Raw genomic sequence first — 27,103 nt, 5'->3', positions numbered from 1 at the left:
ATTGGTGGCTGTACACTAAAGTTACTGCCAGATTCTTGCGGGTTTACTAACGTGTTAGTTCTATTAGCTATGCTGACTATGACGTTACTTTAGCTAATATGGTGACAATGATGTAGGCTGTTTGTAGAGGTTTGGCTTGGAATGGTTTTTTCACCTGTTAAGGTACAGCTGATTTGCTGTGGATTGAAGTCCACAAGTGAAGGCAATAGAAGTAATACATCGTGGCTGTTATGAGGGTGAACTCTGTTTACACGTGATCAGGAATGTATTCATTCTGCTGATTCTGTTAAAAAACATTTCTTAAATGGAAGCAAACAGAACAGGAATAAACATTCCTGAATTTGTCCAATAGAAACTCTTGTTTGCTAGATGCAGGCAAGAGTGTGCAAGGCGGTATTGTCCGCCCTGTTTCCCTGTAGCGCTGTCTTAGGCGTCTCACAGTACGGACATTGCAATTTATTGCCCTGGCCACATCTGCAGTCCTCATGTCTCCTTGCAGCATGCCTAAAGCATTATCATGCAGATGAGCAGGGACCCGTGGCATCTTTCTTTTGGTGTTTATCAGAGTTTATCACAGTAGAAAGGCCTCTTTTGTGTCCTAAGTTTTAATAACTATGACCTTAATTGCCTACCATCTGTAAGCTGTTAGTGTCTTAACGACCATTCCACAGGTGCATGTTCATTAATAGTTTATGGTTCATTGAACAAGCACGGGAAACAGTGTTTAAACCCTTCAAAATGAAGATCTGTGAAGTTATTTGGATTTTTACAAATGATCTTTGAAAGACAGGGTCCTGAAAAAGAGACGTTTCTTTTATTGATGAGTTTATTTTTATTTTTTTTACAGAAATGCTTGGCGATCGACTAGGAATGCCTTGGAGATCGAACCAGTTGATCGCGATCGACAGGTTGGTGAAAGTTGAGTGAAGTTCAATCTTGTGCTTCTCTCCGTGGGCTGATATTTCTTCTGCGCAGCATTCCTGCTTCTATATGGAGTAAATGTGGATAACCAGCTGTATCCTGTAGGCCAGTGGTTCTCTTTCCTGGTCCTGGGGACCCAAAGGGCTGCACATTTAGATTTTTGCTCTTGCACTACCAACCTAATTCAAATCATCAAAGCCTCATGATGAGTTGATCATTTGAATCAGCTGTGTAGTGCAAGGGCAAAAACAAAAACGTGCAGCCCTTCGGGTCCCCAGGACCAGGATGGAGAACTAGTGCTGCAGGCAACACAGTATTTTATGCAGTCCAAGCGAACTATCAAAGGCCATAGGATATCAAGTAAGAAACATTACTTTATTTTCAGTGTAAAGGACATTGTGTTTGTTCACTAATACATAAATGCCATCTACATATAGAATACAAACTACATACATCATGATACACAAGATCATGCAGGCACTTTGATACATATGCATGCACTTTGATTACAACAATTAGTCATATGAATCAAAATGTTTACATTATATCTTCTGCAATAAACTAGATGTTTTCAGTCATTCAATCAGCATTGTTCTGTTTTTCACTAAATCCAATAGTCTGAGGACATACTGATTTGGTCAATTAAAACCTAAATGTAAATAAACAAATGTCGATAAACAACAGAACAGACCTTACTTCATGTGTTGACAACATATTGCATGCATTCTGTCCATTAGAATCAAAAAAAAAAAAAAAGAGATTGTTCTGGCACTGTGAACAAAATAAGTATGACCTTATATGGCCAACCTAGTTAGAGTTTATCTATATTGCACCCTTCCCCCAAAATGTCCCCTTCAGTTATGTGGCAAAAAGACCCATAAGGTAAGAATACAATGCATGAAATGCATTTTGGACATAAATCATATTGTATCTAGTTCACATGAGAACCCATGCAATACTGTATATCATGGGTTTATTTATTAGCACCTATTGTATATTTGGTTATTTTCTACTAAAGGCTGTTTTCTCTGGATACATAATGGAAACCCTTTTGCATAGACAGCAGGCAACATGTAATATTGTTCCATCTTTTGAACAGACTGTAGTGAGTGGAATACCACTTAGATCGGATATCATCTTACTGTGTTTCTAAATAGCTAAATATTTACAACAGGATTATAGGTGAATACTAACTTCATTATGTCTTATTATCAGAGTCCAGTCAATCTATCAACTAATTTCCTCTAGTCTGTCTGTACATTTCCTAAATAAAGGTTGGATGAAATAAATAGCCTGAGCAAATACTGTCAGTATTCTTACAAACATTGACATTATCACATACATTTACAATCTCAGGCATCAATGACTTCACAATAAAAAAAAAACAATTATAAGGCAGAAGAAGGCACAACTTATAACCATCTTTCCTTGTCGGGACTCTCACCATAATAGTGTGTGACTCCCTGGCCATGCTAGACGTTACCATGCTAGTCTTTAACCGCTCTAACATGCGTTGTATGTGCTTAGGTTCTTCTCAGTGACAGTGGGGAAACTACTATCTACTTATTGATAGATCTTTGTCCATTAGGGCTCTTATCTGGTCCTTGTTTCCAAAACACTATGGTCTTGAATTCTAATACTCTACTGAAGTCTCCTACATAACTGAGTGTTCGGCCTGTCCTGTTCTGCTTGGTACTCTATCTACCAAGACTGATAGTTCCACTCAGTAGTGTTCCACCAGCTTGTTCCAGCCTTGACGACTTCTTCAACGGACAGCTGGTCAAGACAGTTCTGTGCTCTGTGCCAGCCCTCCACGGTGAGGCAACAGACATACCAGATCACTATTTGCCAGGCTGTGCCACCTTGCCTGGTCGGAGCCAATCTCTCCAGGGGGACTGAGGCTTCTCTTGCCCAGCTTCAGAGGTCCAGGAGGCAGGGGAGGACGAGGGCCGGTGGGGCCTGGTGGAGGAAGCTGTGCTGGTTCTCCTCCAGAAGGACATGGGGTTGGAGGCAGGCTTCCTTTGGACCTGCTCCGACTGCTGCTGGGTCCTCAGCTGCTGGTTGATGATGATCTGAATGTCGTCCTGAAGAAAATAAATAAAAACATTACACCTCTGTTGATAATGAGCCTCATTAGACTTCACATACATTTTAAATGCAAGAGCTGGATATAAGAGCTTAAATACACTTCAAGAGCTTAATTACAGTTCAAATACCATGATGTTGAAATTGTAGGAATGTTTCAAATCATCTCTATTGAACTGGTCAGTTACAGTGAATGTTGCCATGTCTTCATATGACCACTAGATGGAGGTAGTCACCCAGCAGATGGCCTCGCACTAGCACCATGACTCAGCAGTAGACTAGAGTACTAGAGTAGCAGAAAGATTCTTCTAGCCTTGGCCACCTGTCAATCTGTTCAGATCCCTTCAGTCCAAACTTAGGGGGCTGTTTAAAGGTTACTGTGTCCCTAACCCCAGTGGGGACACTACAGCTAAAGAGAAGTCTCTATGTAATACTAGAATTCTGACTCTGTGACCAAGGATTACGGTACATTTTCACTATTGGAGGTGCCGTAAAGACAATAGGCTTAATAAAACCAATGTTAATATTTACTCAGAGCTTATGAAAGTGCCCTAATATGTTACTGGAGTGTGAGGAAGGGAGAGAAATAGAGATAGATACAGTGCCTTGCGAAAGTATTCGGCCCCCTTGAACTTTGCGACCTTTAGCCACATTTCAGGCTTCAAACAAAGATATAAAACTGTATTTTTTGTGAAGAATCAACAACAAGTGGGACACAATCATGAAGTGGAATGACATTTATTGGATATTTCAAACTTTTTTAACAAATCAAAAACTGAAAAATTGGGCGTGCAAAATTATTCAGCCCCTTTACTTTCAGTGCAGCAAACTCTCTCCAGAAGTTCAGTGAGGATCTCTGAATGATCCAATGTTAACCTAAATGACTAATGATGATAAATACAATCCACCTGTGTGTAATCAAGTCTCCGTATAAATGCACCTGCACTGTGATAGTCTCAGAGGTCCGTTAAAAGCGCAGAGAGCATCATGAAGAACAAGGAACACACCAGGCAGGTCCGAGATACTGTTGTGAAGAAGTTTAAAGCCGGATTTGGATACAAAAAAGCTTTAAACATCCCAAGGAGCACTGTGCAAGCGATAATATTGAAATGGAAGGAGTATCAGACCACTGCAAATCTACCAAGACCTGGCCGTCCCTCTAAACTTTCAGCTCATACAAGGAGAAGACTGATCAGAGATGCAGCCAAGAGGCCCATGATCACTCTGGATGAACTGCAGAGATCTACAGCTGAGGTGGGAGACTCTGTCCATAGGACAACAATCAGTCGTATATTGCACAAATCTGGCCTTTATGGAAGAGTGGCAAGAAGAAAGCCATTTCTTAAAGATATCCATAAAAAGTGTTGTTTAAAGTTTGCCACAAGCCACCTGGGAGACACACCAAACATGTGGAAGAAGGTGCTCTGGTCAGATGAAACCAAAATTGAACTTTTTGGCAACAATGCAAAACGTTATGTTTGGCGTAAAAGCAACGCAGCGCATCACCCTGAACACACCATCCCCACTGTCAAACATGGTGGTGGCAGCATCATGGTTTGGGCCTGCTTTTCTTCAGCAGGGACAGGGAAGATGGTTAAAATTGATGGGAAGATGGATGGAGCCAAATACGGGACCATTCTGGAAGAAAACCTGATGGAGTCTGCAAAAGACCTGAGACTGGGACAGAGATTTGTCTTCCAACAAGACAATGATCCAAAACATAAAGCAAAATCTACAATGGAATGGTTCAAAAATAAACATATCCAGGTGTTAGAATGGCCAAGTCAAGGTCCAGACCTGAATCCAATCGAGAATCTGTGGAAAGAACTGAAAACTGCTATTCACAAATGCTCTCCATCCAACCTCACTGAGCTCGAGCTGTTTTGCAAGGAGGAATGGGAAAAAAATTCAGTCTCTCGATGTGCAAAACTGATAGAGACATACCCCAAGCGACTTACAGCTGTAATCGCAGCAAAAGGTGGCGCTACAAAGTATTAACTTAAGGGGGCTGAATAATTTTGCACGCCCAATTTTTCAGTTTTTGATTTGTTAAAAACGTTTGAAATATCCAATAAATGTCGTTCCACTTCATGATTGTGTCCCACTTGTTGTTGATTCTTCACAAAAAAATACAGTTTTATATCTTTATGTTTGAAGCCTGAAATGTGGCAAAAGGTCGCAAAGTTCAAGGGGGCCGAATACTTTCGCAAGGCACTGTAAAGTGAGACACAGAGACAGAAAGAGAGCAAAAGACAGACAGAGAGAGAAGGGGGATGATAGAAACAGAGACAGACAAAGAGACCGTGGAGACCCACCTGCCAGGCCTCTAGTTCCTGAGACAGCTCCAGCTTGCGTTGGATAGCCTCCAGCAGCTGGTTGTTCAGACACATCATGTCGTTCTTACTCCTCACCAGCTCCGCCTCCATCAGGTTCTTCCTGACACGATGAAACAGAGGGTCAAACACATGTTAAGTCACAAAGACATGATCATAGATTTATAGCAAACCAATGTGGAAAGCCCATGGCAATCTTCCAACGACAACCCAGCACAGGAACATATGTTACATTTACAGTACACATAAAATGGCAAGAACTATATTTAAATGAAAACTGTCACTTTATGAATGCTAAATGCTGTTTGAAAATAACATTGAAGGAAATTACAAAGAGTGAAAATTATTAAACGATAAAGGCAGAAAATAACTAAATGATAAAGGCAAAACCACTTACTTAGCTATGGCCTCATCTCTGTCTCTGATGGCCTGTTGGGCCACCTCTTCTTCATCCTGTCTGTTTCCGAGCCTCAGCCTCAGCTCAGCATTCTCTTCCTGCAGCTGGGAGATCTAAAAGAGGGGAGAAAATAGTGAACTGAAACCATGGTCTGAGTCCAATACTAGCAACGCCAATGTATTGGGTTCAACTTCTGCTGTATCAAGAACTCATAACCAACATGACCACAAGGTAGAGCACAAACCCCACACACTAAGATGAGCCAACGTAACCACGACTAAAGCTGAGTATTCAGTTTCTGTGGTGCTTAGTTATGTACACTGTCAAATTAGGTAAAAATTACATTAGAGGGCATTGTTTCTAGCCTGGGGTGTTCTATTGACCTGCTACTCTATGAGTGAACACACAGGATCAGTGGGTGTTGTGTTATAAAACAGTAGCTCATGGTATTTACTGGAAATTCAGAACTGTAACCTGACTATCACTGTACTGAAAAACCCCTCTCACTCTCTCTCCAGCCCAGCAACACAGAAACTCTTTTTATTGTGTCTAAATCTAAATCTCCATGGAACGCAGGCCTGACTGACACCTGATCTCTGTGTTAATGTCTCTGTCTCCTAGGGGATGAATCCAGCCTTTGTTGTCAGGGCCGGCAATTCATGTGGGAACCCGGACACTGTACTGAGGACTCAGGTAACTGAACAATGAGGCCTCTTACAGTCAGCTCAGCCCAGCACACAAGGTGCAAGGTGATTAGTATTATCTATGTATCAGTGTTGACCTTGCTCCTTTACCGGTTGTCCATCTAATATTCAGGTCGGTTCTCCAGTAGACGATGTTCATTTTCATCTTCTGTTAGTGCTTCTCGTTTCATCCTTTGGTTAAATTCCAGTTTTGTCTGATAGCATCATGATTTCACCAGTCTAGTTTCCCCTTTTCTCTCTATGACCAGTGTAGGCACTAAAACTAGGGGAAAGACTGCATTGTTTTGACAGGCACTTTCCCGGGAAGGTGGGTTTCCCCAGTGGGAATAATAGACTGTGCCTGCTGTGATCTATGAAGCATTCAACATTACCAACCTGTCCTCTCCCAGATCCCCGCCACAGGCTCCTAACAACAACGCCTCAACAGAGATCCAAACCAAAAACCACAGCACTGACATAACTCCAAAGTCATCTGTCGTTACACAAAAGCACCTTACAGGTAAGGTCGACTGTTTTTTCTTTCTTTCTCCCAACAGAGCATACAGTATATTATCTATGGGGGAATTGAATAAAGGCTTTGGATTTAGGCCAGAAAGTGTATTCCTTTGCTGTGTTTTTTGTTCTTCAGTATTACTTTAGTGCCTTGTTGCATACAGGATGCATTTTTTTGTTGTTGAATATTTGTATTCTGTACATTTGTATTCTTCTTTTCACGCGGTCATTTAGGTCATTATTGTGGAGTCACTACAATGTTGTTGATCCATCCATATGGATAATTCTGTGTAGATCAACAACAATCACAATTAAATCTATTTTCAATACCACTTTGTTATGCAGCAAAATGTGAAACAATCCAAGGGGAGTGAATATGTATAATACCTCCTGTAGCTAACCTTTCCTCTTTTTCAACAAAGGTTCACAATAACTATACATAGTTTACACAATTACATTAGCTTGTACTCTCATCATAAGGCTTCCCTGAAACGCTATCAAATTCCCCCCCTAGTAAGGTCCTTCAAAATCTCACGGTTTTCCTTACCGTAGCATTGTGCATGGTGACTTGTTGTCTTTGCTCTGCTCATTTAAAGGCATATCGATTCGTGTGTCCCCCAATTTTTTGAGGGTGATCTAGTGTTGGATGTGCAATTCCGATTTTTCGTGTTCGATGAGGGTATTGTTTGACAACAGCTTTATTTATTTGATTAAAAAAGCTACCTTGCCTACCCTGTCTGCACATCACTGGCCTATTGTTAGAGTTAGTTCGCTTTCCCTGGTTGGTGGCTTGGTTTCCCGGATGACTCCTCACCTGAGGGATATGGGTGTGGTTGGCCAGTTTCTGAGCCACACCATGTAACTGGAGCAGCATGGCCTGTAGGTCTCCTTCCTCCTGACCTATAAACTCTGATCTCTCTGGAGTCTTCACTACCTGGATCAGGGGTCGCAGCAGCTCCAGGATAGACAGAACCTCCTGGGTCATCTATTGGAGAGAGAGAGCAGAAAGAACAGAGAAAGAGATGAGATTAAATCAAATTGTATTAGATAGTGTTTATAACAAAAACATTTGAACACAGGTAAACCTAAATTCAGCCACATATAACAAGCAGTAGCACTGTGGTAAAAAACTCATTGGAAAGACACTAACACTAATAACACTATGGTGTGTTAGGTCAATAAGTTCGGTATTATTTTAACACTACAGTGTGTGAATGTGTAGCTCAGCCTACATTATGACTACTCGTTTCCTCAGGTTTCAAAAGTGTCAAACTCATTACTGAGGAAGAAAGGCAAAATAACAATAAAAGTGGGTTAACGTTATTAAAAAGTTGGTGATCCCATTGTCTTGAACTTGACACTTCCTAGGTCTAGATGACATCAGAGGTAGTGACTTTGTAGAGTGCTGTGTTCGTTATTTATAGCTCTCAATGATTGAGTTTTATACCTCATCTCACTACCTTAAGTCTTTCCCTAGAGCTTTTAAGAGTCAAAGATCACTGTTTTTTTCTTTGAGACTTCCATGTGTATAACCACTTTAACACAAAACCTGACTGAATGTGTGTGCTCTCTGACATTTAGAGGTAGAAAGATCCATCTAGCTTAGGTGATTCAACCAAGCAGGAAATGTAGGCTAGCGAATGACTCATGGGTGCACTAAAAGATCACAGTTTCCAGGTATGGAAGAAAACAAAGCAAAATAATGACAGAATCAGAGAGTCAAAATTTAGCAAAATATGTCTCTTTCTTTATCACCTTTTATGCTTGGTTTCAAGCATTCATTATCACTATGTTTTCTACAAATTGTAGGAGCTGTAATGCATTCACACCTCAGTAGCTAATGGCAAAGCTCTCGCAAATAATGTTCACCTTGTTGTTTCTTTCTCTTTGAAGTCAGGACACACAAGTTAAGAAGTGTTCCTTTACAGAGGTACCATCACCAATAACATACCTCGAACGTTCTGTTGCTATGTATCATTCTTCCATTACAGTGTCATGGGAATATTTGAGCTCCATGTTTAACATATTTGGAGTTTCTGTAATACACATCATTGCTCAATTTCAGTGTTCAATTTCTGACACTCAAGGTGCAGGTTGATGTCACTAGACTTGAGGCTGAATGTTATGGATTATTCTCATATCTGTAGATAGTGATTGACGCCAGACTGGAGGGCAGAGGAAAAACGGATTATTCACGGTTTTATTGTATTGATGACATTCTATGGACACTATGTGATTCTGTAGAAGCTGACAAAGTCACTGCCTTTTTGCTTTAACTTCCTACAAGGCTAATGTTTACAGAACATTTGGTGCAGTGTGATTAGGATATAAAAGGGCCTGTCTCCAAGAGGCCAGTTATTTTCTCTGCTTCTGTGCTGGGTGGTGTCTCCCTGTTGCAACTTGTAATAAACCAGAAAAGACTGCTCTCCTTTTTGTTCACCTGGAAATATCTATTACATACAGGTAGTGGACTTTGATTGCATGGTTGTGTATCTCTCTGTATCTTTCTAACACCTCATACTTTATATATTCTTAGAAAAAAAGGGTTCTATATGGAACCTAAAAGTGTTCTACCTGATATACAGTACCAGTCAAAAGTGTGGACACACCTTTTCAAGGGTTTTTATTTATTTTTACTATTTTCTACATTGTAGAATAATAGTGAAGACATCAAAACTATGATATAACACGTATGGAATCACGTAGTAACCAACAACAACAAAAAGGGTTAAACAAATCAAATATATATATATATATATATATATATTATATGAGATTCTTCAAAGTAGTCACCCTTTGCCTTGATGACAGCTTTGCACACTCTTGGCATTCTCTCAACCAGCTTCATGCGGAATGCTTTTCCAACTGTCTTGAAGGAGTTCCCACATATGCTGAGCACTTGTTGGCTGCGTTTCCTTCACTCTGCAGTTCAACTCATCCCAAACCATCTCAATTGGGTTAAGGTCGGGTGATTGGGGAGGCAAGTCATCTGATGCAGCTCTCAATTACTCTCCTTCTTGGTCAAATAGCCCTTACACAGCCTGGAAAAACAAACAAATGATAGTCCCACTAAGTACAAACCAGATGGGATGGTGTATCGCTGCAGAATGCTGTGGTAGCCATGCTGGTTAAGTGTGCCTTGAATTTTAAATAAATCACTGACAGTGTTACCAGCAAAGCACCCCCACACCTCCTCCATGCGTCATGGTGGGAACCACACATACGGAGATCATCCGTTCACCTACTCTGCGTCTCATAGACACAGCGGTTGGAACCAAAATTCTCAAATTTGGACTCATCAAGTCAAAGGACAGATTTCCACTGGTCTAATGTCCATTACTCAGGTGTTTTGCCCCAAGCAAGTTTTTTCTTCTTATTGGTGTCCTTTAGTGGTTTATTTGCAGCAATTCGACCATGAGGGCCTGATTCACACATTCTCCTCTGAACAGTTGATGTTGAGATGTGTCTGTTACTTGAACTCTGTAAAGCCTTTATTTGGGCTGCAAACTGAGGTGCTGTTAACTTTAATGAACGTATCCTCTACAGCAGAGGTAACTCTTTGGTCTTCCTTTCCTGTGGCGGTCCTCATGAGAGCCAGTTCCATCATAGTGCATGATGGTTTTTGCCATAATATGGACTTGGACTTTTACCAAATAGGGCTATCTTCTGTATATCACCTTTACCATGTCACAACACAACTGATTGGCTCAAACGCATTAAGAAGGAAAGAAATTCCACAAATGTACCTTTAACAAGGCACACCTGTTAATTGAAATGCATTTCAGGTGACTACCTCATGAAGCTGGTTGAAAGAATGCCAAGAGTGTGCAAAGCTGTCACCAAGGCAAAGGGTGGCTGCTTTGAAGAATCTCAAATATAAAATATATTTTGATTTGTTTAACACTTTTTTTGTTACTTCATGATGCCATATGTGTTATTTAATAGTTTATGTCTTCACCATTATTCTACAATGTAGAAAATTAGTTTTTTTTTAAACTAAAAACTGGAATGAGTAGGTGTGTTCAAACCTTTGACTGGTACTGTATGTACTAAGACTATGTATGTATCAAGGGTATTAACCCAGGATATGTGCACTAACCTTTTGTCTCTTATTTCTGAAGAACTCTTTTAGATTCTAGATAGCACCTTTTTTTCTAAGAGTATAAAGATAGAGATCATAACAATCTTGGCCACTAACTCTGACCATGATGTATGTACCAACGGTATTAACCCAGGATAAGTGTGCTAACCCTTGCCTTTGTCCTGGGTTCCCTGTCTCTTATGTCCCATGTCTTCGAATTTCTATAGTGTTACCTGTTCTCTGTCATGGCCCAGGCCCATGGTGTCTAGACTGGTCTCCAGCTCAGACAGTAGGGATGTGTTTCCATGGTTACTCCTGTCCTGCAGGTAGACCTCCTCCTGCAGCTCCTCCACCTGGACCTGAAGCTGCTGGGAACGCCCCCTCGCCGCCGCAGCCTCCTGCCATGCCTCCGCCAGCTACACACAGAGAGAGGGGCACACACACACAAAAACATAGAGGGAAACGCACACAAAGAGAGATACATAAGGTCTGGTCAACGTCATCTAAAATCAAACACATTATGCAAACATATTGAGATTCAGACCCCATCAGTTTGACTATTGAAAAGCAGATCTAGCTCGAGAGACACACAAGTCTACATAACATGCCAATGTCATCCATAAATCACATATTACACAATATGTGCACTATATCAACATACAGTGCTATTGGAAAAGCTATGTAAAAAATGTAAACTGCCATTCAACCACTGTGAAATCCTAACATGCCAGATTCCAGCCTGGTGCAGAAACTTCACTACGGCACGTGTGGAATCCAGCCTTACAAGTTGAAATGACATGTGACAATGGGAGGGATGAGTCTATTTTAAAGCAAAACCATCCATAGATCAGGGGTTCCCAAACTTTTTATTCTGCACGCATGCACCACATCTCTTTCTATGGGCAAAAGCACTGTTCATGACACAAACTGTTCACACCTCTCTTGTCAGTGGAGAGAATTTTGCAGGTTTAAAGTTTATTTTGTCATGGGGTGCAAAGAAAATGTTGCAGTTTTAAAGCAAATTTTCTTGCAATTCTATACATTTTGATATCTGTTATGCGTATTCATGTGATATTTGAGTGACAACAAAATACAACAATATCTATGGGCTAAAAAAGCGAGTGGAAATTACGCTGCTATTAAACCCCAATTACCACAGTGTATCCCAGGGTCACTTAGGCAACTTTGCACTATTGACGTGATATTAATGAGTAAACAAGGAGAAAGATAACAAACTAAAAATTGTGTATGTTTACCTGTTGGCTCTGCTGCTGGCTGTTTTGGTCCTGTAGAGCTAAGCGTGTGTGTAGGGAGGCCAGTCTGTCGCGTAGGTCTGCGTTCTCCTGACACACACTCTCCAGCTGCTCCTCTAGAGCCTGCTCCTTCTGGGACAGACGCACCACCTGGACACACACAAGGGGTGAGATAAAGTAAGTGTGTGTGTGTGTGTGTGTGTGTGTGTGTGTGTGTGTGTGTGTGTGTGTGTGTGTGTGTGTGTGTGTGTGTGTGTGTGTGTGTTTGTTTGTTTGTTTGTTTGTTTAACAATCCTTGTGGGTATCAGTTCTTACAAGGTTAGTAAAACATGTTGCCAGTCGCCAAGAGGAGAAACACTATTTTAGGCTTACGGATTAGGTTTAAAGGTTAGACTTACAAATAGGATTAGAATTAAGGTTAGGGTTAGGTATTGTTTTAGGGTTTGTGGTTAAGGTTAGGCTTAGGGTTAAGGTTAGGTTAGGTTAAGAGTTCAAGTTAGGGTTAAGGGGTTATTAAAGAAAATAGGATTTTGGATGGGAATAGATTATTTGGTCCCCACAAGGATAGCAATACAAAACTGTGTGTGTGTGTGCATAGCCTACCTGCTCCCTCATGGCACTAAGCAGCTCCTCCTCCTGTGGTCTGTTGTGTTGGCCTGTCTGTTGAAGCTCCTGTTTTAGGGTCTGAAGCTCACTGGTCATCGCCCTCTCCACCTCCATTGCCTAGACCGCAACACAGACAGACACCAAGGACAGGAGAGAGGTATTAGATGTACATACAGAGAAACAGGGCATACCAGAGAAAAGGGCACCAGGTTCAGGAGACTAAAATATCTGAGACTAAATTACTAGATATTAGATCCAGAGATAAATATCCAAAATAGGTATATAGGTAAATAGGTATAGATATATGAGGAAGTGTAATATAAAATCATAGATATTAAATAAGTGAATCTGTATTATTGGTTGCTGTGAGCTATGCTGTAAATGGAAAACTAAGATCACATACTACAGTCAGAGGAATGGTTCTTGCCTCCAGCACATGTGCTTATGTTTTCGTCATAACAAAACAACTCAAAACTTCTCTCCGTGGGACAGTTGTTCCATTAACTACAAAATGGCACAGTAAGCAATTATTGACATATGCCTAAACTCTCAGGGGGAAAAAGTGCTATCTAGAACCTAAAAGGGTTACGGTTAGAGTCTTTGGCTGTCCCCATAGGATAACCCTTTGAAGAAACCTTTTTGGTTCTAGGTGGAACCCATTACACAGAGGGTTCTACAGGAATCCAAAAGAGCTCTACCTGAAACCAAAAAATGGTTTGCATATTGGAACAGCCGAAGAACCCTTTCGGATCCCTTTTTTCTAAGAGTTTACCGAAACTTTTGAGGAAAGTTTTTTCCCTTACTAAAAAGGTTATATGCCATAGGTTCCAATGTAGAACTCATTGGAACAAAACAAAAACATTTCCAAATACAAAAGTGAGAGAGACAGAAATGTATTGGCACTGTGCCAGTTCTTTGGCCCCCTAACCCCTACCCCCAAATACACCCCTGGCCCCCCTGACTCAGCAGTATGGCAGGCCCATGTCAGCTCCCATCACACACACAGACGCACACACAATACAGGATGAAAGGGCCACAGCAGATGGAGCAACTGGGGAATCTTGGTCTTGGCAGTGACATCCCCATGCCACGTTAGGCACAGAACATTGGGGATGTTACTGGGGAAAGGGGGGGGGGGTGCATGGAGGCTGGGGTAGTTGAATGAGAATTGACAGACAGAAACAAAAACAGAGGGCATGTAGCTACACACTGTAGGAGGAGTGGCAAGGATGCACGTTTGCATCAATCTACCCCAGAGTCCCGTCCATGGCTTATCTTGGCCCGACTATGGAAAATGGAGTGAGCGGTCCATTAGGAATCCACAGAGAGACACTCCACTTGCTAGGGACACAAATTCAAATAAAACAACCCCCCCCCCCCCCCCCCCCCCGGCTCCAAGACTACATTGTGATGCACATAGCAGCAAGGGTCTTCTCAGAATGGTGGGACAAAGTATAGCATTCCCCTGGGGTGGGAGGGGTCATAGATAGCAGTAGCACAAACATCATATGATGAACCCTCTCCAATGATGGATCTTCCTAGCCCTTCCCTCTTCCTAGTGGTGTGACGCTGTCTGAGTCAAAGGTCAAACAAGGGTGTCTAATTCTACATAAACATAAAATCAGGAGTGAGGGATATAACAGGTGTCATCACCATGGAAATCATCATGTTGGTTGGTGTCTAAATCTAAAGTTGAAAACCTTAGCTAAACCCTTAGTGGTTGAATGTATTTTTCACCTGTAGAATGGCATGATTCATCACACCAGTGATCTAAACCAATCTTTTTCACTTCCTTGTTTGAGACATGTGCACTGGTTTCTTTCCTTATGTTGGAAAAATAAATGACTTCCTTGAAGGCCTTTTCCTGTAACTTAGATTGGACAATAATGTAATTTCTGAAAAGGTACTACCAAACAGAGAGATAGGCTACACATTTAGTCAACCAAGAGTTGTTCTCAATTCCAGCTTATGAAACTGTAAACGTTCTCCCTTTAGAGTAACACATCCCTTCACTAAAAATATGTCTACATCATGTTATTTCAATGCAAGTGTTTGACTTGAGCTTTCACAGAAAATATGTATGAAGTACACTAGAACTAACAGAAGTGAATGCTAGACTCTGGGTGAAGCATTGTTCACAGAGGACTAATGATTAGGCATTCTATGGAACAGTGAGGCCAAGATCCATCAATACTTTTCTATCATCTGCATGTTCAAGTTGAAAACTGCTGATGGGATAGAGAATCAAACAATAACAATGACACTGCCAGAGAGTCATAGATTGTCAAAATACTACTCTCACACTCAACTATTTGAATAACATTCATAGATACAGCAAAACCTGATAACGAACCAGTCACTGACTGGCGAAGATCAACATAGTTTTCACACTTCCTTCACAACCAAGGTGAACAGAAACAGTAAGCATTTCTAGTGGTCTTTAGAAATACACGAAATGTCCAAAAGTATGTGGACACCTGCTTGTCTTACTTCTCATTCCAAAATTGGGCATTAATATGGAGTTGGTCCACCCTCCACTCTTCTGGGAAGGCTTTGCACTAGATGTTGGAACATTGCTGCAGGGACTTGCTTCCATTCAGCCACAAGAGCATTAGTGAGGTAGGGCACTGATGTTGGGCGATTAGGCCTGACGCGCAGTCGGTGTTCCAATTAATCTCAACGGTGTTCAATGGAGTTGAGGTCAGGGCTCTGTGCAGGCCAGTCAAGTTCTTCTACACCGATCTCGACAAAGCATTTCTGTACGGACCTCGCTTTGTACGGACCTCGCTTTATGGGGCATTGTCATGCTGAAACAGGAAAGGGCCTTCCCTGAACTGTTCCCACAAAGTTGGAAGCACAGAATCGTCTAGAATGTCATTGTATGCTGTAGCCTTAAAATATTCCTCCGCTGGAACTAAGGGGCGTAGCCCGAACTATGAAAAACAACCTCAGATTATTATTCCTTCTCCACCAAACTTTACAGTTGGCATTATGCATTGGGGCAGGTAGCATTCTCCTGGCATCTGCCAAACCCAGATTCAATTTGATGAACTGACTTGTTGGAAAGGTAGGCACCCTATGACGGTGCCATGTTGAAAGTCACTGAGCTCTTCAGTAAGGGCCCATCAGACCCTAGTACTATAGAACCACTTCTACCAAACATACAGTCCCACCCAGACACTGCTGTACACAGACTCTATTGATATATCTCTTTTTAGGTTCACTGATTGTATCGTTATATACACCCCCCCCCCCCCCCCCACATCTCTCTCTCTCTCTCTCACACACACACACTCACCATGCCAGGCAGTGCTGCACACCTGGAGAGAGGGGTACCACCACCGTTCACTACCGCGTCCGGTAAGAAGATGTCAGCCAGAAACACTCTTTAAACCTTTCCTCTCCGCAAGAACAGCGTCTGAAGTACTACTCTCTAGCTGTTCTTTTACGTTCACATTTCCAGAGAACTCAGTCACCCACGGTGGAAGCCAGCCAGCAGAAAGAACCCACTTCTCTCCACTTCCTCCTCCTCCAGAACTCAGATTGAGAGATAGCTCCTGTAAATAGACCTTTTCCTGCCCGTTTTGGGGGACTGTGAGTGATAAATAGAAGAGATTTCCTCTACACAGGGTGGAGTGACAATTATGGTTCCTCTATCTGAACTGACGACTACTGAGGAGTCAAAAGGAGGTTGTTCTTTTGTCCATTGCCTTATGTCTTTGCACTGGACTGGAGTTAGATATTCAACTTCCATGCTTACTACAGCCAGGTGGTTAGTCATGTGTTTCATTAACTGTAAGTTAACGTCACGATCATAACATTCGGCAATACAAAACAACACCCTTGTTGTAAGTTTGTAGAGCACTAGTCTAGCGGCCCACTCAAGGTTGCTAGCCTAGTACACAAGAGACTTACTTTAGCCAATAAGCTCAACTGTACCTACAAAACTGATAAGAGACTGTAAAATACCTTGTTAATCGCAACGGCAAGCTTCCAGTCTTAGGTACAGTATTTATAGGGATAACCCAGGACCTCACCATTACAAACAGGTGTCGTAGTGTTAATATTAAGTATCATTGTGGATATAGTTCTAATAAAGTAAACATGAGTCACATTGAAGCATGGACATGACTGCATACTGAGTACAGGACATTGACAGCTGTGGTTTTCCCATCACGTGGTCTAGGGGTTTTCTACATGTCATAGCCACATGGCTCAGTATATAATTAACTCACCGACTTATTCCAGCGATGATTGATACCATTTTTTTTTTTTTAACCAGGCAAGTCAGTTAAGAACAAATTCTTATTTTCAATGACGGCCTAGGAACAGTGGGTTAACTGCCTGTTCAGGGGCAGAAGACCAATTCCAGATATGAGCATTTTTCAACCTTCCACTGATGTCTCCCTGCTTTGAAGACTTATCAAGACTCAAAACAAATTATTTCAGTTCCTACTCCATATTCTTCTTTACAAAATGTTGGCATCCATTCCTATAGCCTCCCAGCTGGATGTTTTGCCTTTAGGCAAAGTACCTTAATGACTTATTAATGTAATAACAACCTGACCTGAACTGATCCTGAACTGCTGAGGTGGGTTCTCTTAATTTCTGGTTAATCTAGATTTTTATCTACATATTAATGCTTATATGTACTGTCTGTGTATTACTTACTAGCTGCTATTATTATGTATTACCTAATATCTGTGGCCTTGCTTTATACAGCGTTGGTCTTTGTACATTACATTTATTTTCAGTAGGTAGATTGGGTAACATCCCACCTTATCTGATGTTGGCTCTAACCCCAGGCATAGCTTGAGTGGTTAGGTTACAATGGCTATCTTTTCTTTACTTCTGCCTTAATAGAGAAATATTTTAATGTGTCACTTTATATGGTCAAAATTTTAAAAGGGTTTTATGTACAGCATTCCTAAAAAGGCTAGCATCAAAACATTAGCCTTCCTTGCCGGGCTTATTGCTAGTGAATTAAATACTTTTAGTTTTCTTCCATTGGGTGCTGAATGAACATGGCCCAGGTATGAAGGGGTGGTATGTACTCACTGTGCTGAGCTGTTCTCTGAGGCACTGGGTGTGTTCTGTGTGTTCCTCCTGGGCCCTGGTCTTGTCCCTGTCTGCGTCGGTCAGGGCCTGGGTCAGCCTGTCCACCTGGCCACTCAGATCCCTCACGTCTTTCTCCAGGTCCACAACCTGGCTCACCCATCCAGACTGGCACCCCTCCAGCTTCACCTGCAGATCGTGCCTGCCCTGCTCCAGCTCCTGTGGGCAAAACATAACAGATGGGCAGAATTAATGCGTGCCAATGGGGGTCTCTTTGGTCTGTGATTAGGAGACTGATACCACTGCACGATCATTTTAATCCATGAAATTAATAAATTAGAAAATCTAAGAGTATTTGTGCAGTAGCTGTTACTGTGTACTTATTGAAGCTAGGTGATGCATGGTATTTCACCAGTCTGCCAGTCTAGTACACCCCTGCTATCTTTTTATTGTATCTATAAACTCTTTAGAGCACACAGCATCAAAGTCCAGACATGGTAGATTAGACTATGACATAACCACAGGCCTGTATTATACTTCATGTAAGCTAATAGAAACTATCATTATTTCATAATAGTACACCAATAAAACAGCTTGGCAACTGGCTTATATCAATATCCATGTTCTTGCGCCTCCGAGGCCTAGACAGCCCTACATTAAATCTATCCATCCACAGACAGCAGTAAAACGGTCTCTGAAACATCTGTCTCCTAATGTGGATCCATCCCTGGCTGCTACAGACACTTATTGGATCTACATGTAGAAGAGCTACAGCCATCTCTGGGAAGCTTATTCAATTCCATACAGCGTAGCAGTAAGAGAAACAGTGTAAATCTGAGAGACTGGGTGATAACCGCAACTACATTACTTCATGATGGCCAGTTAATTTCAATGCTGACCTGGGGAAATATTCCTGAAGACGAGAGTAATGGTCTAACATACTTATATGGCTCTTCTTTTTGTGGCCAATATTCGACACTGAGCAAGCCAGGGATACTTATAGACTGTATCTGGAGAGGATTCACATACCCGACTGGGCATATTAGGCTTAATGTTTTTGCTACATATTCAGACCTTGTGAGAGTGAAAGGGATACGAACTGCAGATTCTGCATGTGCCATCCCTCAGAGCTTAAAGATAAACACCCTCACACAGTGGTGATTTTAGCATGTAAATCTTGGTGGGGCAAACTCACCACAAATGTTTTTAGATGCATGCCAGCAAAGCCACTACACAACACAACACTAAGCATCGGTGACAAACAGTGCCCACAAACTGTTAGGGCCTAAAGCTGCCCCAACAGCAGTCCTAATACATTACCACTGCTACACCTGGCTATCAGCAGAGCCTTGTCTGGCAGAGAAAAAGTTCATTCAGCCTCATCCACCGCCTTTCAAAAAACATAACTGATATGGCTGCCTTGCTTAAACAAACGTGGGTTCTACTGACAATTGAGATATACAAACTATGGCATAAAGGGACGACAGCTTCATTAAATAGTACCGGGCAAAACATCAGTCTCAACGTCAACAGTGAAGAGGCGACTGCGGGATGCTGGCCTTCTAGGCAGAGTTGCAAAGAAAAAGCCATATCTCAGACTGGCCAATAAAAAGAAAAGATTAAGATAGACAAAAGAACACAGAGGAACTCTGCTTAGAAGGCCAGCATCCCGGAGTCATCTCTTCACTGTTGATGTTGAGACTGGTGTTTTGCGGGTACCATTTAATGAAGCTGCCATTTGAGGACATGTACTTGTCCTCTTGCTCAGTTGTGCACAGGGGCCTCACACTCCTCTTTCTATTCTGGTTAGAGACAGTTTGCACTGTTCTGTGAAGGGAGTAGTACACAGCGTTGTACGAGATCTTCAGTTTCTTGCCAATTTCTCGCATGGAATAGCCTTCATTTCTCAGAACAAGAATAGACTGACAATTTTCAGAAGAAAGTTTTGTTTCTGGTCATTTTGAGCCTGTAATCAAACCCACAAATTCTGATGCTCCAGATACACAACTAGTTTAAAAGAGGCCAGTTTTATTGCTTATTTAATCAGATCAACAGTTTTCAGCTGTGCTAACATAATTGGGTTTTCTAATGATCAATTAGCCTTTTAAAAGGATAAACTTGGATTAGCTAACACGATGTGCCATTGGAACACAGTAGTAATGGTTGCTGATAATGGGCCTCTGTCTGCCTATGTAGATATTCCATAAGAAAATCTGCCGTTTCCAGCTACAATAGTCATTTACAAAATTAACAATGTCTACACTGTATTTCTGATCAACTTGATGTTTTTTTAATGGACAAAAAAAAATGTGATTTTCTTTCAAAAACAAGGACATTTCTAAGTGACCCCAAACTTTTGAATGGTAGTGTATGTACAGACAAGATTAAATCAAGAAAAGTCTGATGGGTGACAATATTAGCCTATCACTTGTGAATTATATATTATTGCTTGTGAATGATGCCCAGCATAAGAGACAATGCCTTTATCAAATCACAGTCGTACACCTCATGTAGCCAATCCCATAGGCCTATATGATTCAATAAGGTTTGTATCACAACTAAAGTGGCCAAATAACTTCTGAACATGAATTCACTTTACAAGGGGTGTAGATCTAACTGGCATACATAAGCAGCATGTGAGTTTCAAGTTTGTTGAAGATAATTTTCACCATAAAATGCACCTTTATAATAAAAGCAATAAATGCATAATCACATTTGCAGTCACTTTGATAATGGTGTTTTCTGATAATGGAACATTCGCGCTTATAGCCTACTACCATGTGCACATTGCTGTGCTTATAATATGAAGAAATAGCCTAATACAGTGCCTTGCGAAAGTATTCGGCCCCCTTGAACTTTGCGACCTTTTGTCACATTTCAGGCTTCAAACATAAAGATATAAAACTGTATTTTTTTTGTGAAGAATCAACAACAAGTGGGACACAATCATGAAGTGGAACGACATTTATTGGATATTTCAAACTTTTTTAACAAATCAAAAACAGAAAAATTGGGCGTGCAAAATTAGGAGGCCTGTATATTTGTAGTGACTGGGTGTATTGATACACCATCCAAAATGTAATTAACAACTTCACCATGCTCAAAGGGATATTCAATGTCTGCTTTTTTTCCCATTACTCATATACCAATAGGTGCCCTTCTTTGCGAGTCATTGGAAAACCTCCCCGGCCCTTGTGATAGAATTTCTGTTTGAAATTCACTGCTCGACTGAGGGACATTACAGATAATTGTATGTGTGGGATACAGAGATGAGGTAGTCATTCAAAAATCATAAAACACTATTAATTAAACACTATTGTTGCACACATAGTGAGTCCCTGCAATTCATTATGTGACATGTTAAGCACATTTATACTCCTTAACTTAAAGTATTTAGGCTTGCCATAACAAAGATATTGAATAGTTATTGCCTCATTATAGTTACATTTCAGCTTTTCATTAAATGTGTAAATAATTCCACTTTGGTATTATGAGGTATTGTGTATAGGCCAGTGACGAAATGATCAATTTAATCCATTATAAATGCAGGCGCTAATGGAACAAAATGTGGAAAAAGTCAAGGGTGTGAATATTTTCTGAAGGCACTGTATATATTTTCCTCTCATGGTGGGTGCCATTTACTGAATATATCTCTGTGCTGTTCTAATGAGATGTTTATATTAATTGGCAAACCTGTGAGGGAAAGGGAGGGGAGCGGGTTCGTGAAACTCAGGCTTATCACAAAAACACAAAAGAGCTTTTCAGAGAGCAGAGAAAGAGTGCATTGTGTGTAATAAAATTGGTCTTTGTTTTCCGAGGAAGCTCAGACTCAGTACATTCTTATGACATCTCCTTTGAAGAGGGAAGAGCTAGCCTCCTTAGATCATGATCATATGGTGGTAGCCAACTAAGAATACTAGATCCATCCATCCACCTATGATATCTTGGTGAATATTATCAAAGGTGAACCTGAAGTATGGTATTTTGGGTTCAATTGTGCTGCTTTATAATGTACTATTTATGCAGTATATTCTATTATAAAGACTTGCATTATGTAAAGACTTGTTTGTTGTTATTTCCCTTGTTTGATATGCCAACACCTAGCAAATAAAATAAAATAGTATTGGTCGTGCACACGTTTTGCAGATGTAATTGCAGGTGCAGCTAAATGCACCGTATATCAATGGCTGTTAACGTAGTCAAAACATTGGTTGATACTGTGACTTGCTCTGTCTGGAATGATTATCAGCATGCCAGAGTAGAATCCAGTAACCTACTTAACTATAATGTTATAATTCTCTCAGTTATTAAGTTAATTGTCACACATTTGCTGATGCTTAGTCAGCACAGAAATGTAAAGAAAATTAAAAAAGCCTACCCTAAATAAATAAAAATTATAAACTCTTTCGAAAGAATCTTGAACAATATTTTACAAATTGACTAATTGCGTAGGCCTACTTCTCAAGATCCAAATTGGATGCGCTTGTGAATCATGTTTTAATTTATATGAAGATAGGAACAAGCGCGCATATGACACATTCACAAACTTCATCATAATCGTACAACACAATAGGTTTCTTTTGACTCTTCTCTCTTACCTCAAGTTTGTCTGCATACTGTTCATGAAGTTTGTCGCTCTGATCCTTCAATTGACGATTTTCCAAAAGCAATGTATTTCCCAGCTGGGCCGCCAAAATGACGTCTTTCTCCTTTTGTTTCAAAGCAGCTAAAAGTTCATTGGGGTCTTGATAATCAGATATTTCTAACGCATCATAATCAAAATAAAAGTCATCCTCCAATTCCACTTCCATCTTCTTCGGTTTGAAACTCCATTTACCAAGTCGATCCATAGATCCTGATTTTATGGAAATAGCCTAATAATACTATTTGATATTTATTGTGGCATATTTGTCATTCAGTTTCATTTCAATAACTATTTAGCGGTTGCCTAAGCCCCGGTGTATGCTTTACCACAGCCTATGTGCGAATGAACCTGTAGTTTGACAAGCCGGTCTCTCCAGTATGATGCGAGTGAAAGTAGGCTGGTCCCCAGGGAATCCATAGCACCTTAAACCTGCGCGTCCAACACAACGCTATGCAACAATTGCTTTAAAATCAATTACTGACCACTCCAATAAAAATGTGCGAGCTTAACATCTTCATCCAAATAAGAAAATGGCTTATTATTGTCCAATAACTGACTAAATCAGATTCATATTCAATTGGCCTAACTGGAAGAGTAGCCTATAGGTTGCAGTCTAAACACTTAAAAAACACCCTTTCCCCTCAGCCCTCAAATTAAGTGGACACTTCTCATGACGTTCCATGACGTCTGACGACTATACACTTGCAAGGCAAGGGGCAAGGGGCAAAGGGGGAAGGAATGAATTTCGCCTTACTTCTTCCTGCTTCCAACCAAACTTCATACAAGTTTTGTTAAATCCAGCTATATAAAAAGGGATCTCTATTGCTGACAGAGATATTATCATGTCAGCTTGCAGATGATGCCAACATCTTTTTGAAAGATGCTGACCAGATTCATAGAGCAGTTCATGTGATAAATATTTTTTCCAAAGCATCTGGTCTTTACCTAAACCTTAATAAGTGTGAAGTGTTTGCTCTTAAAGACGGTGCGATATCCTCTATATGCAATATCCCAGTTAAGTAACATACTTTGGGATTACCATATCTAAGGATCAACAGGAAAGAGGCTCAATAAATTTCATACCTTTTGTTGAAAAAAAACGAAAGAAGTTGAACCATTGGTTGCAGAGGGATTTATCCCTGAAAGGTCAAGTATTGCTTTGTAAAGCTGAAGGTGTCTCCAGACGTACTTATGCAGCCCAGTCCCTACATCTTAGCAACAAAATAGGTAAAGCGGTTGACCAGATGCTTTTCAACTTCATCTGGAAAAATCGTACACATTATATTAGGAAATCTGTCGTTATGAACACATATGAATATGGTGGTCTCAGTTTTTGAATAGTACTTTTAAGATAAATTGGGCTGAACATTTCTTAAAGATTCCAACTTCAATTTGGAAATTCATCCCTTATTATATCTTCTCCTGTTTTGGTTGCTTTAATTTGATGTTACTTTGTAACTGTGAAATTGATAAGATTCCTACAAAATAATCTGCTTTTCATGGACAAGTATTCTTAGCGTGGTTGTTAATATATAACAGGTGGGCAAACTTTTTGGCTTGAGGGCCACATCGGGATTTTCAAATTCAACGGAGGGACGCATTTTTTGGGGGACCAATTGTTTGTTCAAATCAATTTGCAGGGCCTCTCGTGTGGCGCATCAGTCTAAGGCACTGCATCGCTTGAAGCGTCACTACAGACCCAAGTTCGATCCCAGTCCGTGTCACAGCTGGCTGTGATTGGGAGACCCATGAGGCGGCGCACAATTGGCCCAGCGTTGTCCGGGTTAGGAGAAATGGCGCCAGGGCAGAAGGCAGACGTTTTACTTGCCCCCAAACTATTGTGTTTTTTTTGTTCGTTTATCTGCGTTGTTTGTAACTTATTTTTTTACATAATGTTGCCGCGACCGTCTCTTATGACCGAAAATAACTTCTAGACTGAGATTACTCACCACGGACTAGCAGAATCCTTTTTCTTCTTTCACAACTCTGACGAGCCAAAGACTGAGGATATACGACTCCCCCCGGAACAGGCCCCGACGCCAGTGATCGAAGTGAAGAGGCGGCGGAGAAAGAGAGGCCGGAGGGCGGGCTGTCTTCTGAGGAGTAGGCAGCGATTGAATAAACCTCCACTCTCCCCAATTCTGCTCGCAAACATGCAATATTTGGACAATAAAATGGCAGAGTTTTTGGGAGGATAAACTACCAACGAGACATTAAAAACTGTAACATCTTATGCTTCACAGAGTCGTGGCTGAACGACGACAATATCACCATACAGCTGGCGGTCTATGTATTTCTGTAAACAACAGCTGGTGCACGATATCTAAGAAGTCTCAAGCCATTGCTCGCCTGAGGTAGAGTTTCTCATGATAAGCTGCAGACCACATTACCTACCAAGAGAGTTCTCATCTATATTCTTTGTATATTCTTTGTAGCTGTTTACATACCATCAGTCAGAAGCTGGCACCAAGATACACCAAGATACAGTGGGGCAAAAAAGTATTTAGTCAGCCACCAATTGTGCAACTTTTGTTATTGACCAAATACTTCTCAATACTTTGTTATATACCCTTTGTTGGCAATGACAGAGGTCAAATGTTTTCTGTATGTCTTCACGAGGTTTTCACACACTGTTGCTGGTATTTTGGCCCATTACTCCATGCAGATCTCCTCTAGAGCAGTGATGTTTTGGGGCTGTTGCTGTGCAGCATGGATTTTCAACTCCCTCCAAAGATTTTATATGGGTTTGAGATCTGGAGACTGGCTAGGCCACTCCAGGACCTTGAAATGCTTCTTACGAAACCACTCCTTCGTTGCCCGGGCGGTGTGTTCGGGATCATTGTCATGCTGAAAGACACAGCCACGTTTCATCTTCAATGCCCTTGCTGATGGAAGGAGGTTTTCACTCAAAATCTCACGATACATGCCCATTCATTCTTTCCTTTACACGGATCAGTCGTCCTGGTCCCTTTGCAGAAAAACAGCCCCAAAGCATGATGTTTCCACCCCCATGCTTCACAGTAGGTATGGTGTTCTTTGGATGCAACTCAGCATTCTTTGTCCTCCAAACACGACGAGTTGAGTTTTTACCAAAAAGTTATATTTTGGTTTCATCTGACCATATGACATTCTCCCAATCTTCTTCTGGATTATCCAAATGCTCTCTAGCAAACTTCAGACGGGCCTGGACATGTACTGGCTTAAGCAGGGGGACACGTCTGGCACTGCAGGATTTGAGTCCCTGGCGGCGTAGTGTGTTACTGATGGTAGGCTTTGTTACTTTGGTCCCAGCTCTCTGCAGGTCATTCACTAGGTCCCCCGTGTGGTTCTGGGATTTTTGCTCACCGTTCTTGTGATAATTTTGACCCCACAGGGTGAGATCTTGCGTGGAGCCCCAGATCGAGGGAGATTATCAGTGGTCTTGTATGTATCTTCCATTTCCTAATAAATTGCTCCCACAGTTGATTTATTCAAACCAAGCTGCTTACCTATTGCAGATTCAGTCTTCCCAGCCTGTTGCAGGTCTACAATTCTGTTTCTGGTGTCCTTTGACAGCTCTTTGGTCTTGGCCATAGTGGAGTTTGGAGTGTGACTGTTTGAGGTTGTGGACAGGTGTCTTTTATACTGATAACAAGTTCAAACAGGTTCCATTAATACAGGTAACGAGTGGAGGACAGAGGAGCCTCTTAAAGAAGAAGTTACAGGTCTGTGAGAGCCAGAAATCTTGCTTGTTTGTAGGTGACCAAATACTTATTTTCCACCATAATTTGCAAATAAATTCATTAAAAATCCTACAATGTGATTTTCTGGATTTTTTTCCTCATTTTGTCTGTCATAGTTGAAGTGTACCTATGATGAAAATTACAGGCCTCTCTCATCTTTTTAAGTGGGAGAACTTTCACAATTGGTGGCTTACTAAATACTTTTTTGCCCCACTGTACATACCATACGAAACGTAACATATCATACTAATTTCAGTCCATCTGATTTTCATTTACTATGTTACGTCCAGGTTGCTCCACCACCAACTCCTCCACCACCATTAGGGTGCAATGTTTTATTTAATTGACTTAAAAACAAATCTTGTCCTATGTAGGGTAGAATTAATTAATTCCACTTTCAAACAAAAGCCCTTCAGAGGTATACAGATTTTAATATGCAAACTACTATTTCTTCCATTTCAAGTTAATGACATTGAAAATACAAATGCACTGTTACCTCCCCCCCAAAAAATATTGAATGCATTTCACACTTACAGACACTGAATTTCAAAGTCCAAGGGGAACATCTAGTGGAAAAAGATAAAAACATTTCCATTACTTCACTGGGCACTGGAGTGTAGATTTTTTTAGCACTCGAAAACTTGATATGCTAAAACAAACAAAACATACACTACATATACAAAAGTATGTGGACACCCCTTCAATTTAGTGGATTTGGCTATTTCAGCCATACCCATTGATGACAGGTGTATAAAATCGAGCACACAGACATGCGACCTCCATAGACAAACATTGATAGTAGAATGGCC

At 41.0% G+C, this 27,103-nt stretch overlaps 1 protein-coding gene and 1 long non-coding RNA gene across 3 annotated transcripts; one reads left to right on the top strand and one right to left on the bottom strand.

Moving 5' to 3' along the window:
* Nucleotides 1-1,277: 1,277 nt before the first annotated feature.
* LOC109905673 (BICD family-like cargo adapter 1) lies at nt 1,278-23,105 on the bottom strand. Of its 2 annotated transcripts, XM_020503193.2 has the most exons (9): nt 22,526-23,105; nt 17,931-18,146; nt 12,870-12,989; nt 12,270-12,416; nt 11,247-11,429; nt 7,747-7,917; nt 5,737-5,849; nt 5,322-5,442; nt 1,278-3,005 (listed from the first exon to the last, which is right to left on the bottom strand). In XM_020503193.2, the coding sequence occupies exons 1-9, from the start codon at nt 22,775-22,777 to the stop codon at nt 2,763-2,765; spliced, it is 1,566 nt and encodes a 521-aa protein (XP_020358782.1). In that variant the 5' UTR covers nt 22,778-23,105; the 3' UTR covers nt 1,278-2,762. The 2 variants fall into 2 exon arrangements, with proteins under 2 accessions (XP_020358782.1, XP_020358783.1); XM_020503194.2 differs by lacking the exons at nt 17,931-18,146; nt 22,526-23,105 and adding an exon at nt 16,171-16,598.
* LOC116353639 (uncharacterized) lies at nt 17,162-18,289 on the top strand. Its single transcript, XR_004203158.1, has 2 exons — nt 17,162-17,463; nt 18,069-18,289. It is a non-coding gene; the product is annotated as an uncharacterized LOC116353639 (long non-coding RNA).
* Nucleotides 23,106-27,103: the final 3,998 nt, after the last annotated feature.

Source organism: Oncorhynchus kisutch, linkage group LG15 (assembly GCF_002021735.2).
Source record: "Oncorhynchus kisutch isolate 150728-3 linkage group LG15, Okis_V2, whole genome shotgun sequence".
Classification (NCBI taxonomy): Eukaryota; Metazoa; Chordata; class Actinopteri; order Salmoniformes; family Salmonidae; genus Oncorhynchus; species Oncorhynchus kisutch.
The sequence above is the reverse complement of the archived record's forward strand: the minus strand, read 5'-3'. Positions and strand labels throughout refer to the sequence as shown.

Bases quoted from the DNA above. Each gene is read 5' to 3' on its own strand.
- LOC109905673 (XM_020503193.2), bottom strand. From the start codon at position 22,777: ATGGATCGACTTGGTAAATGGAGTTTCAAACCGAAGAAGATGGAAGTG. The intron at 18,147-22,525 runs GTAAGAGAGAAG...TTTTGCCCACAG, and splicing joins AGTATGCAGACAAACTTGAG to GAGCTGGAGCAGGGCAGGCA. The intron at 3,006-5,321 runs GTGGGTCTCCAC...TATTTTCTTCAG, and splicing joins AGGAACTAGAGGCCTGGCAG to GACGACATTCAGATCATCAT.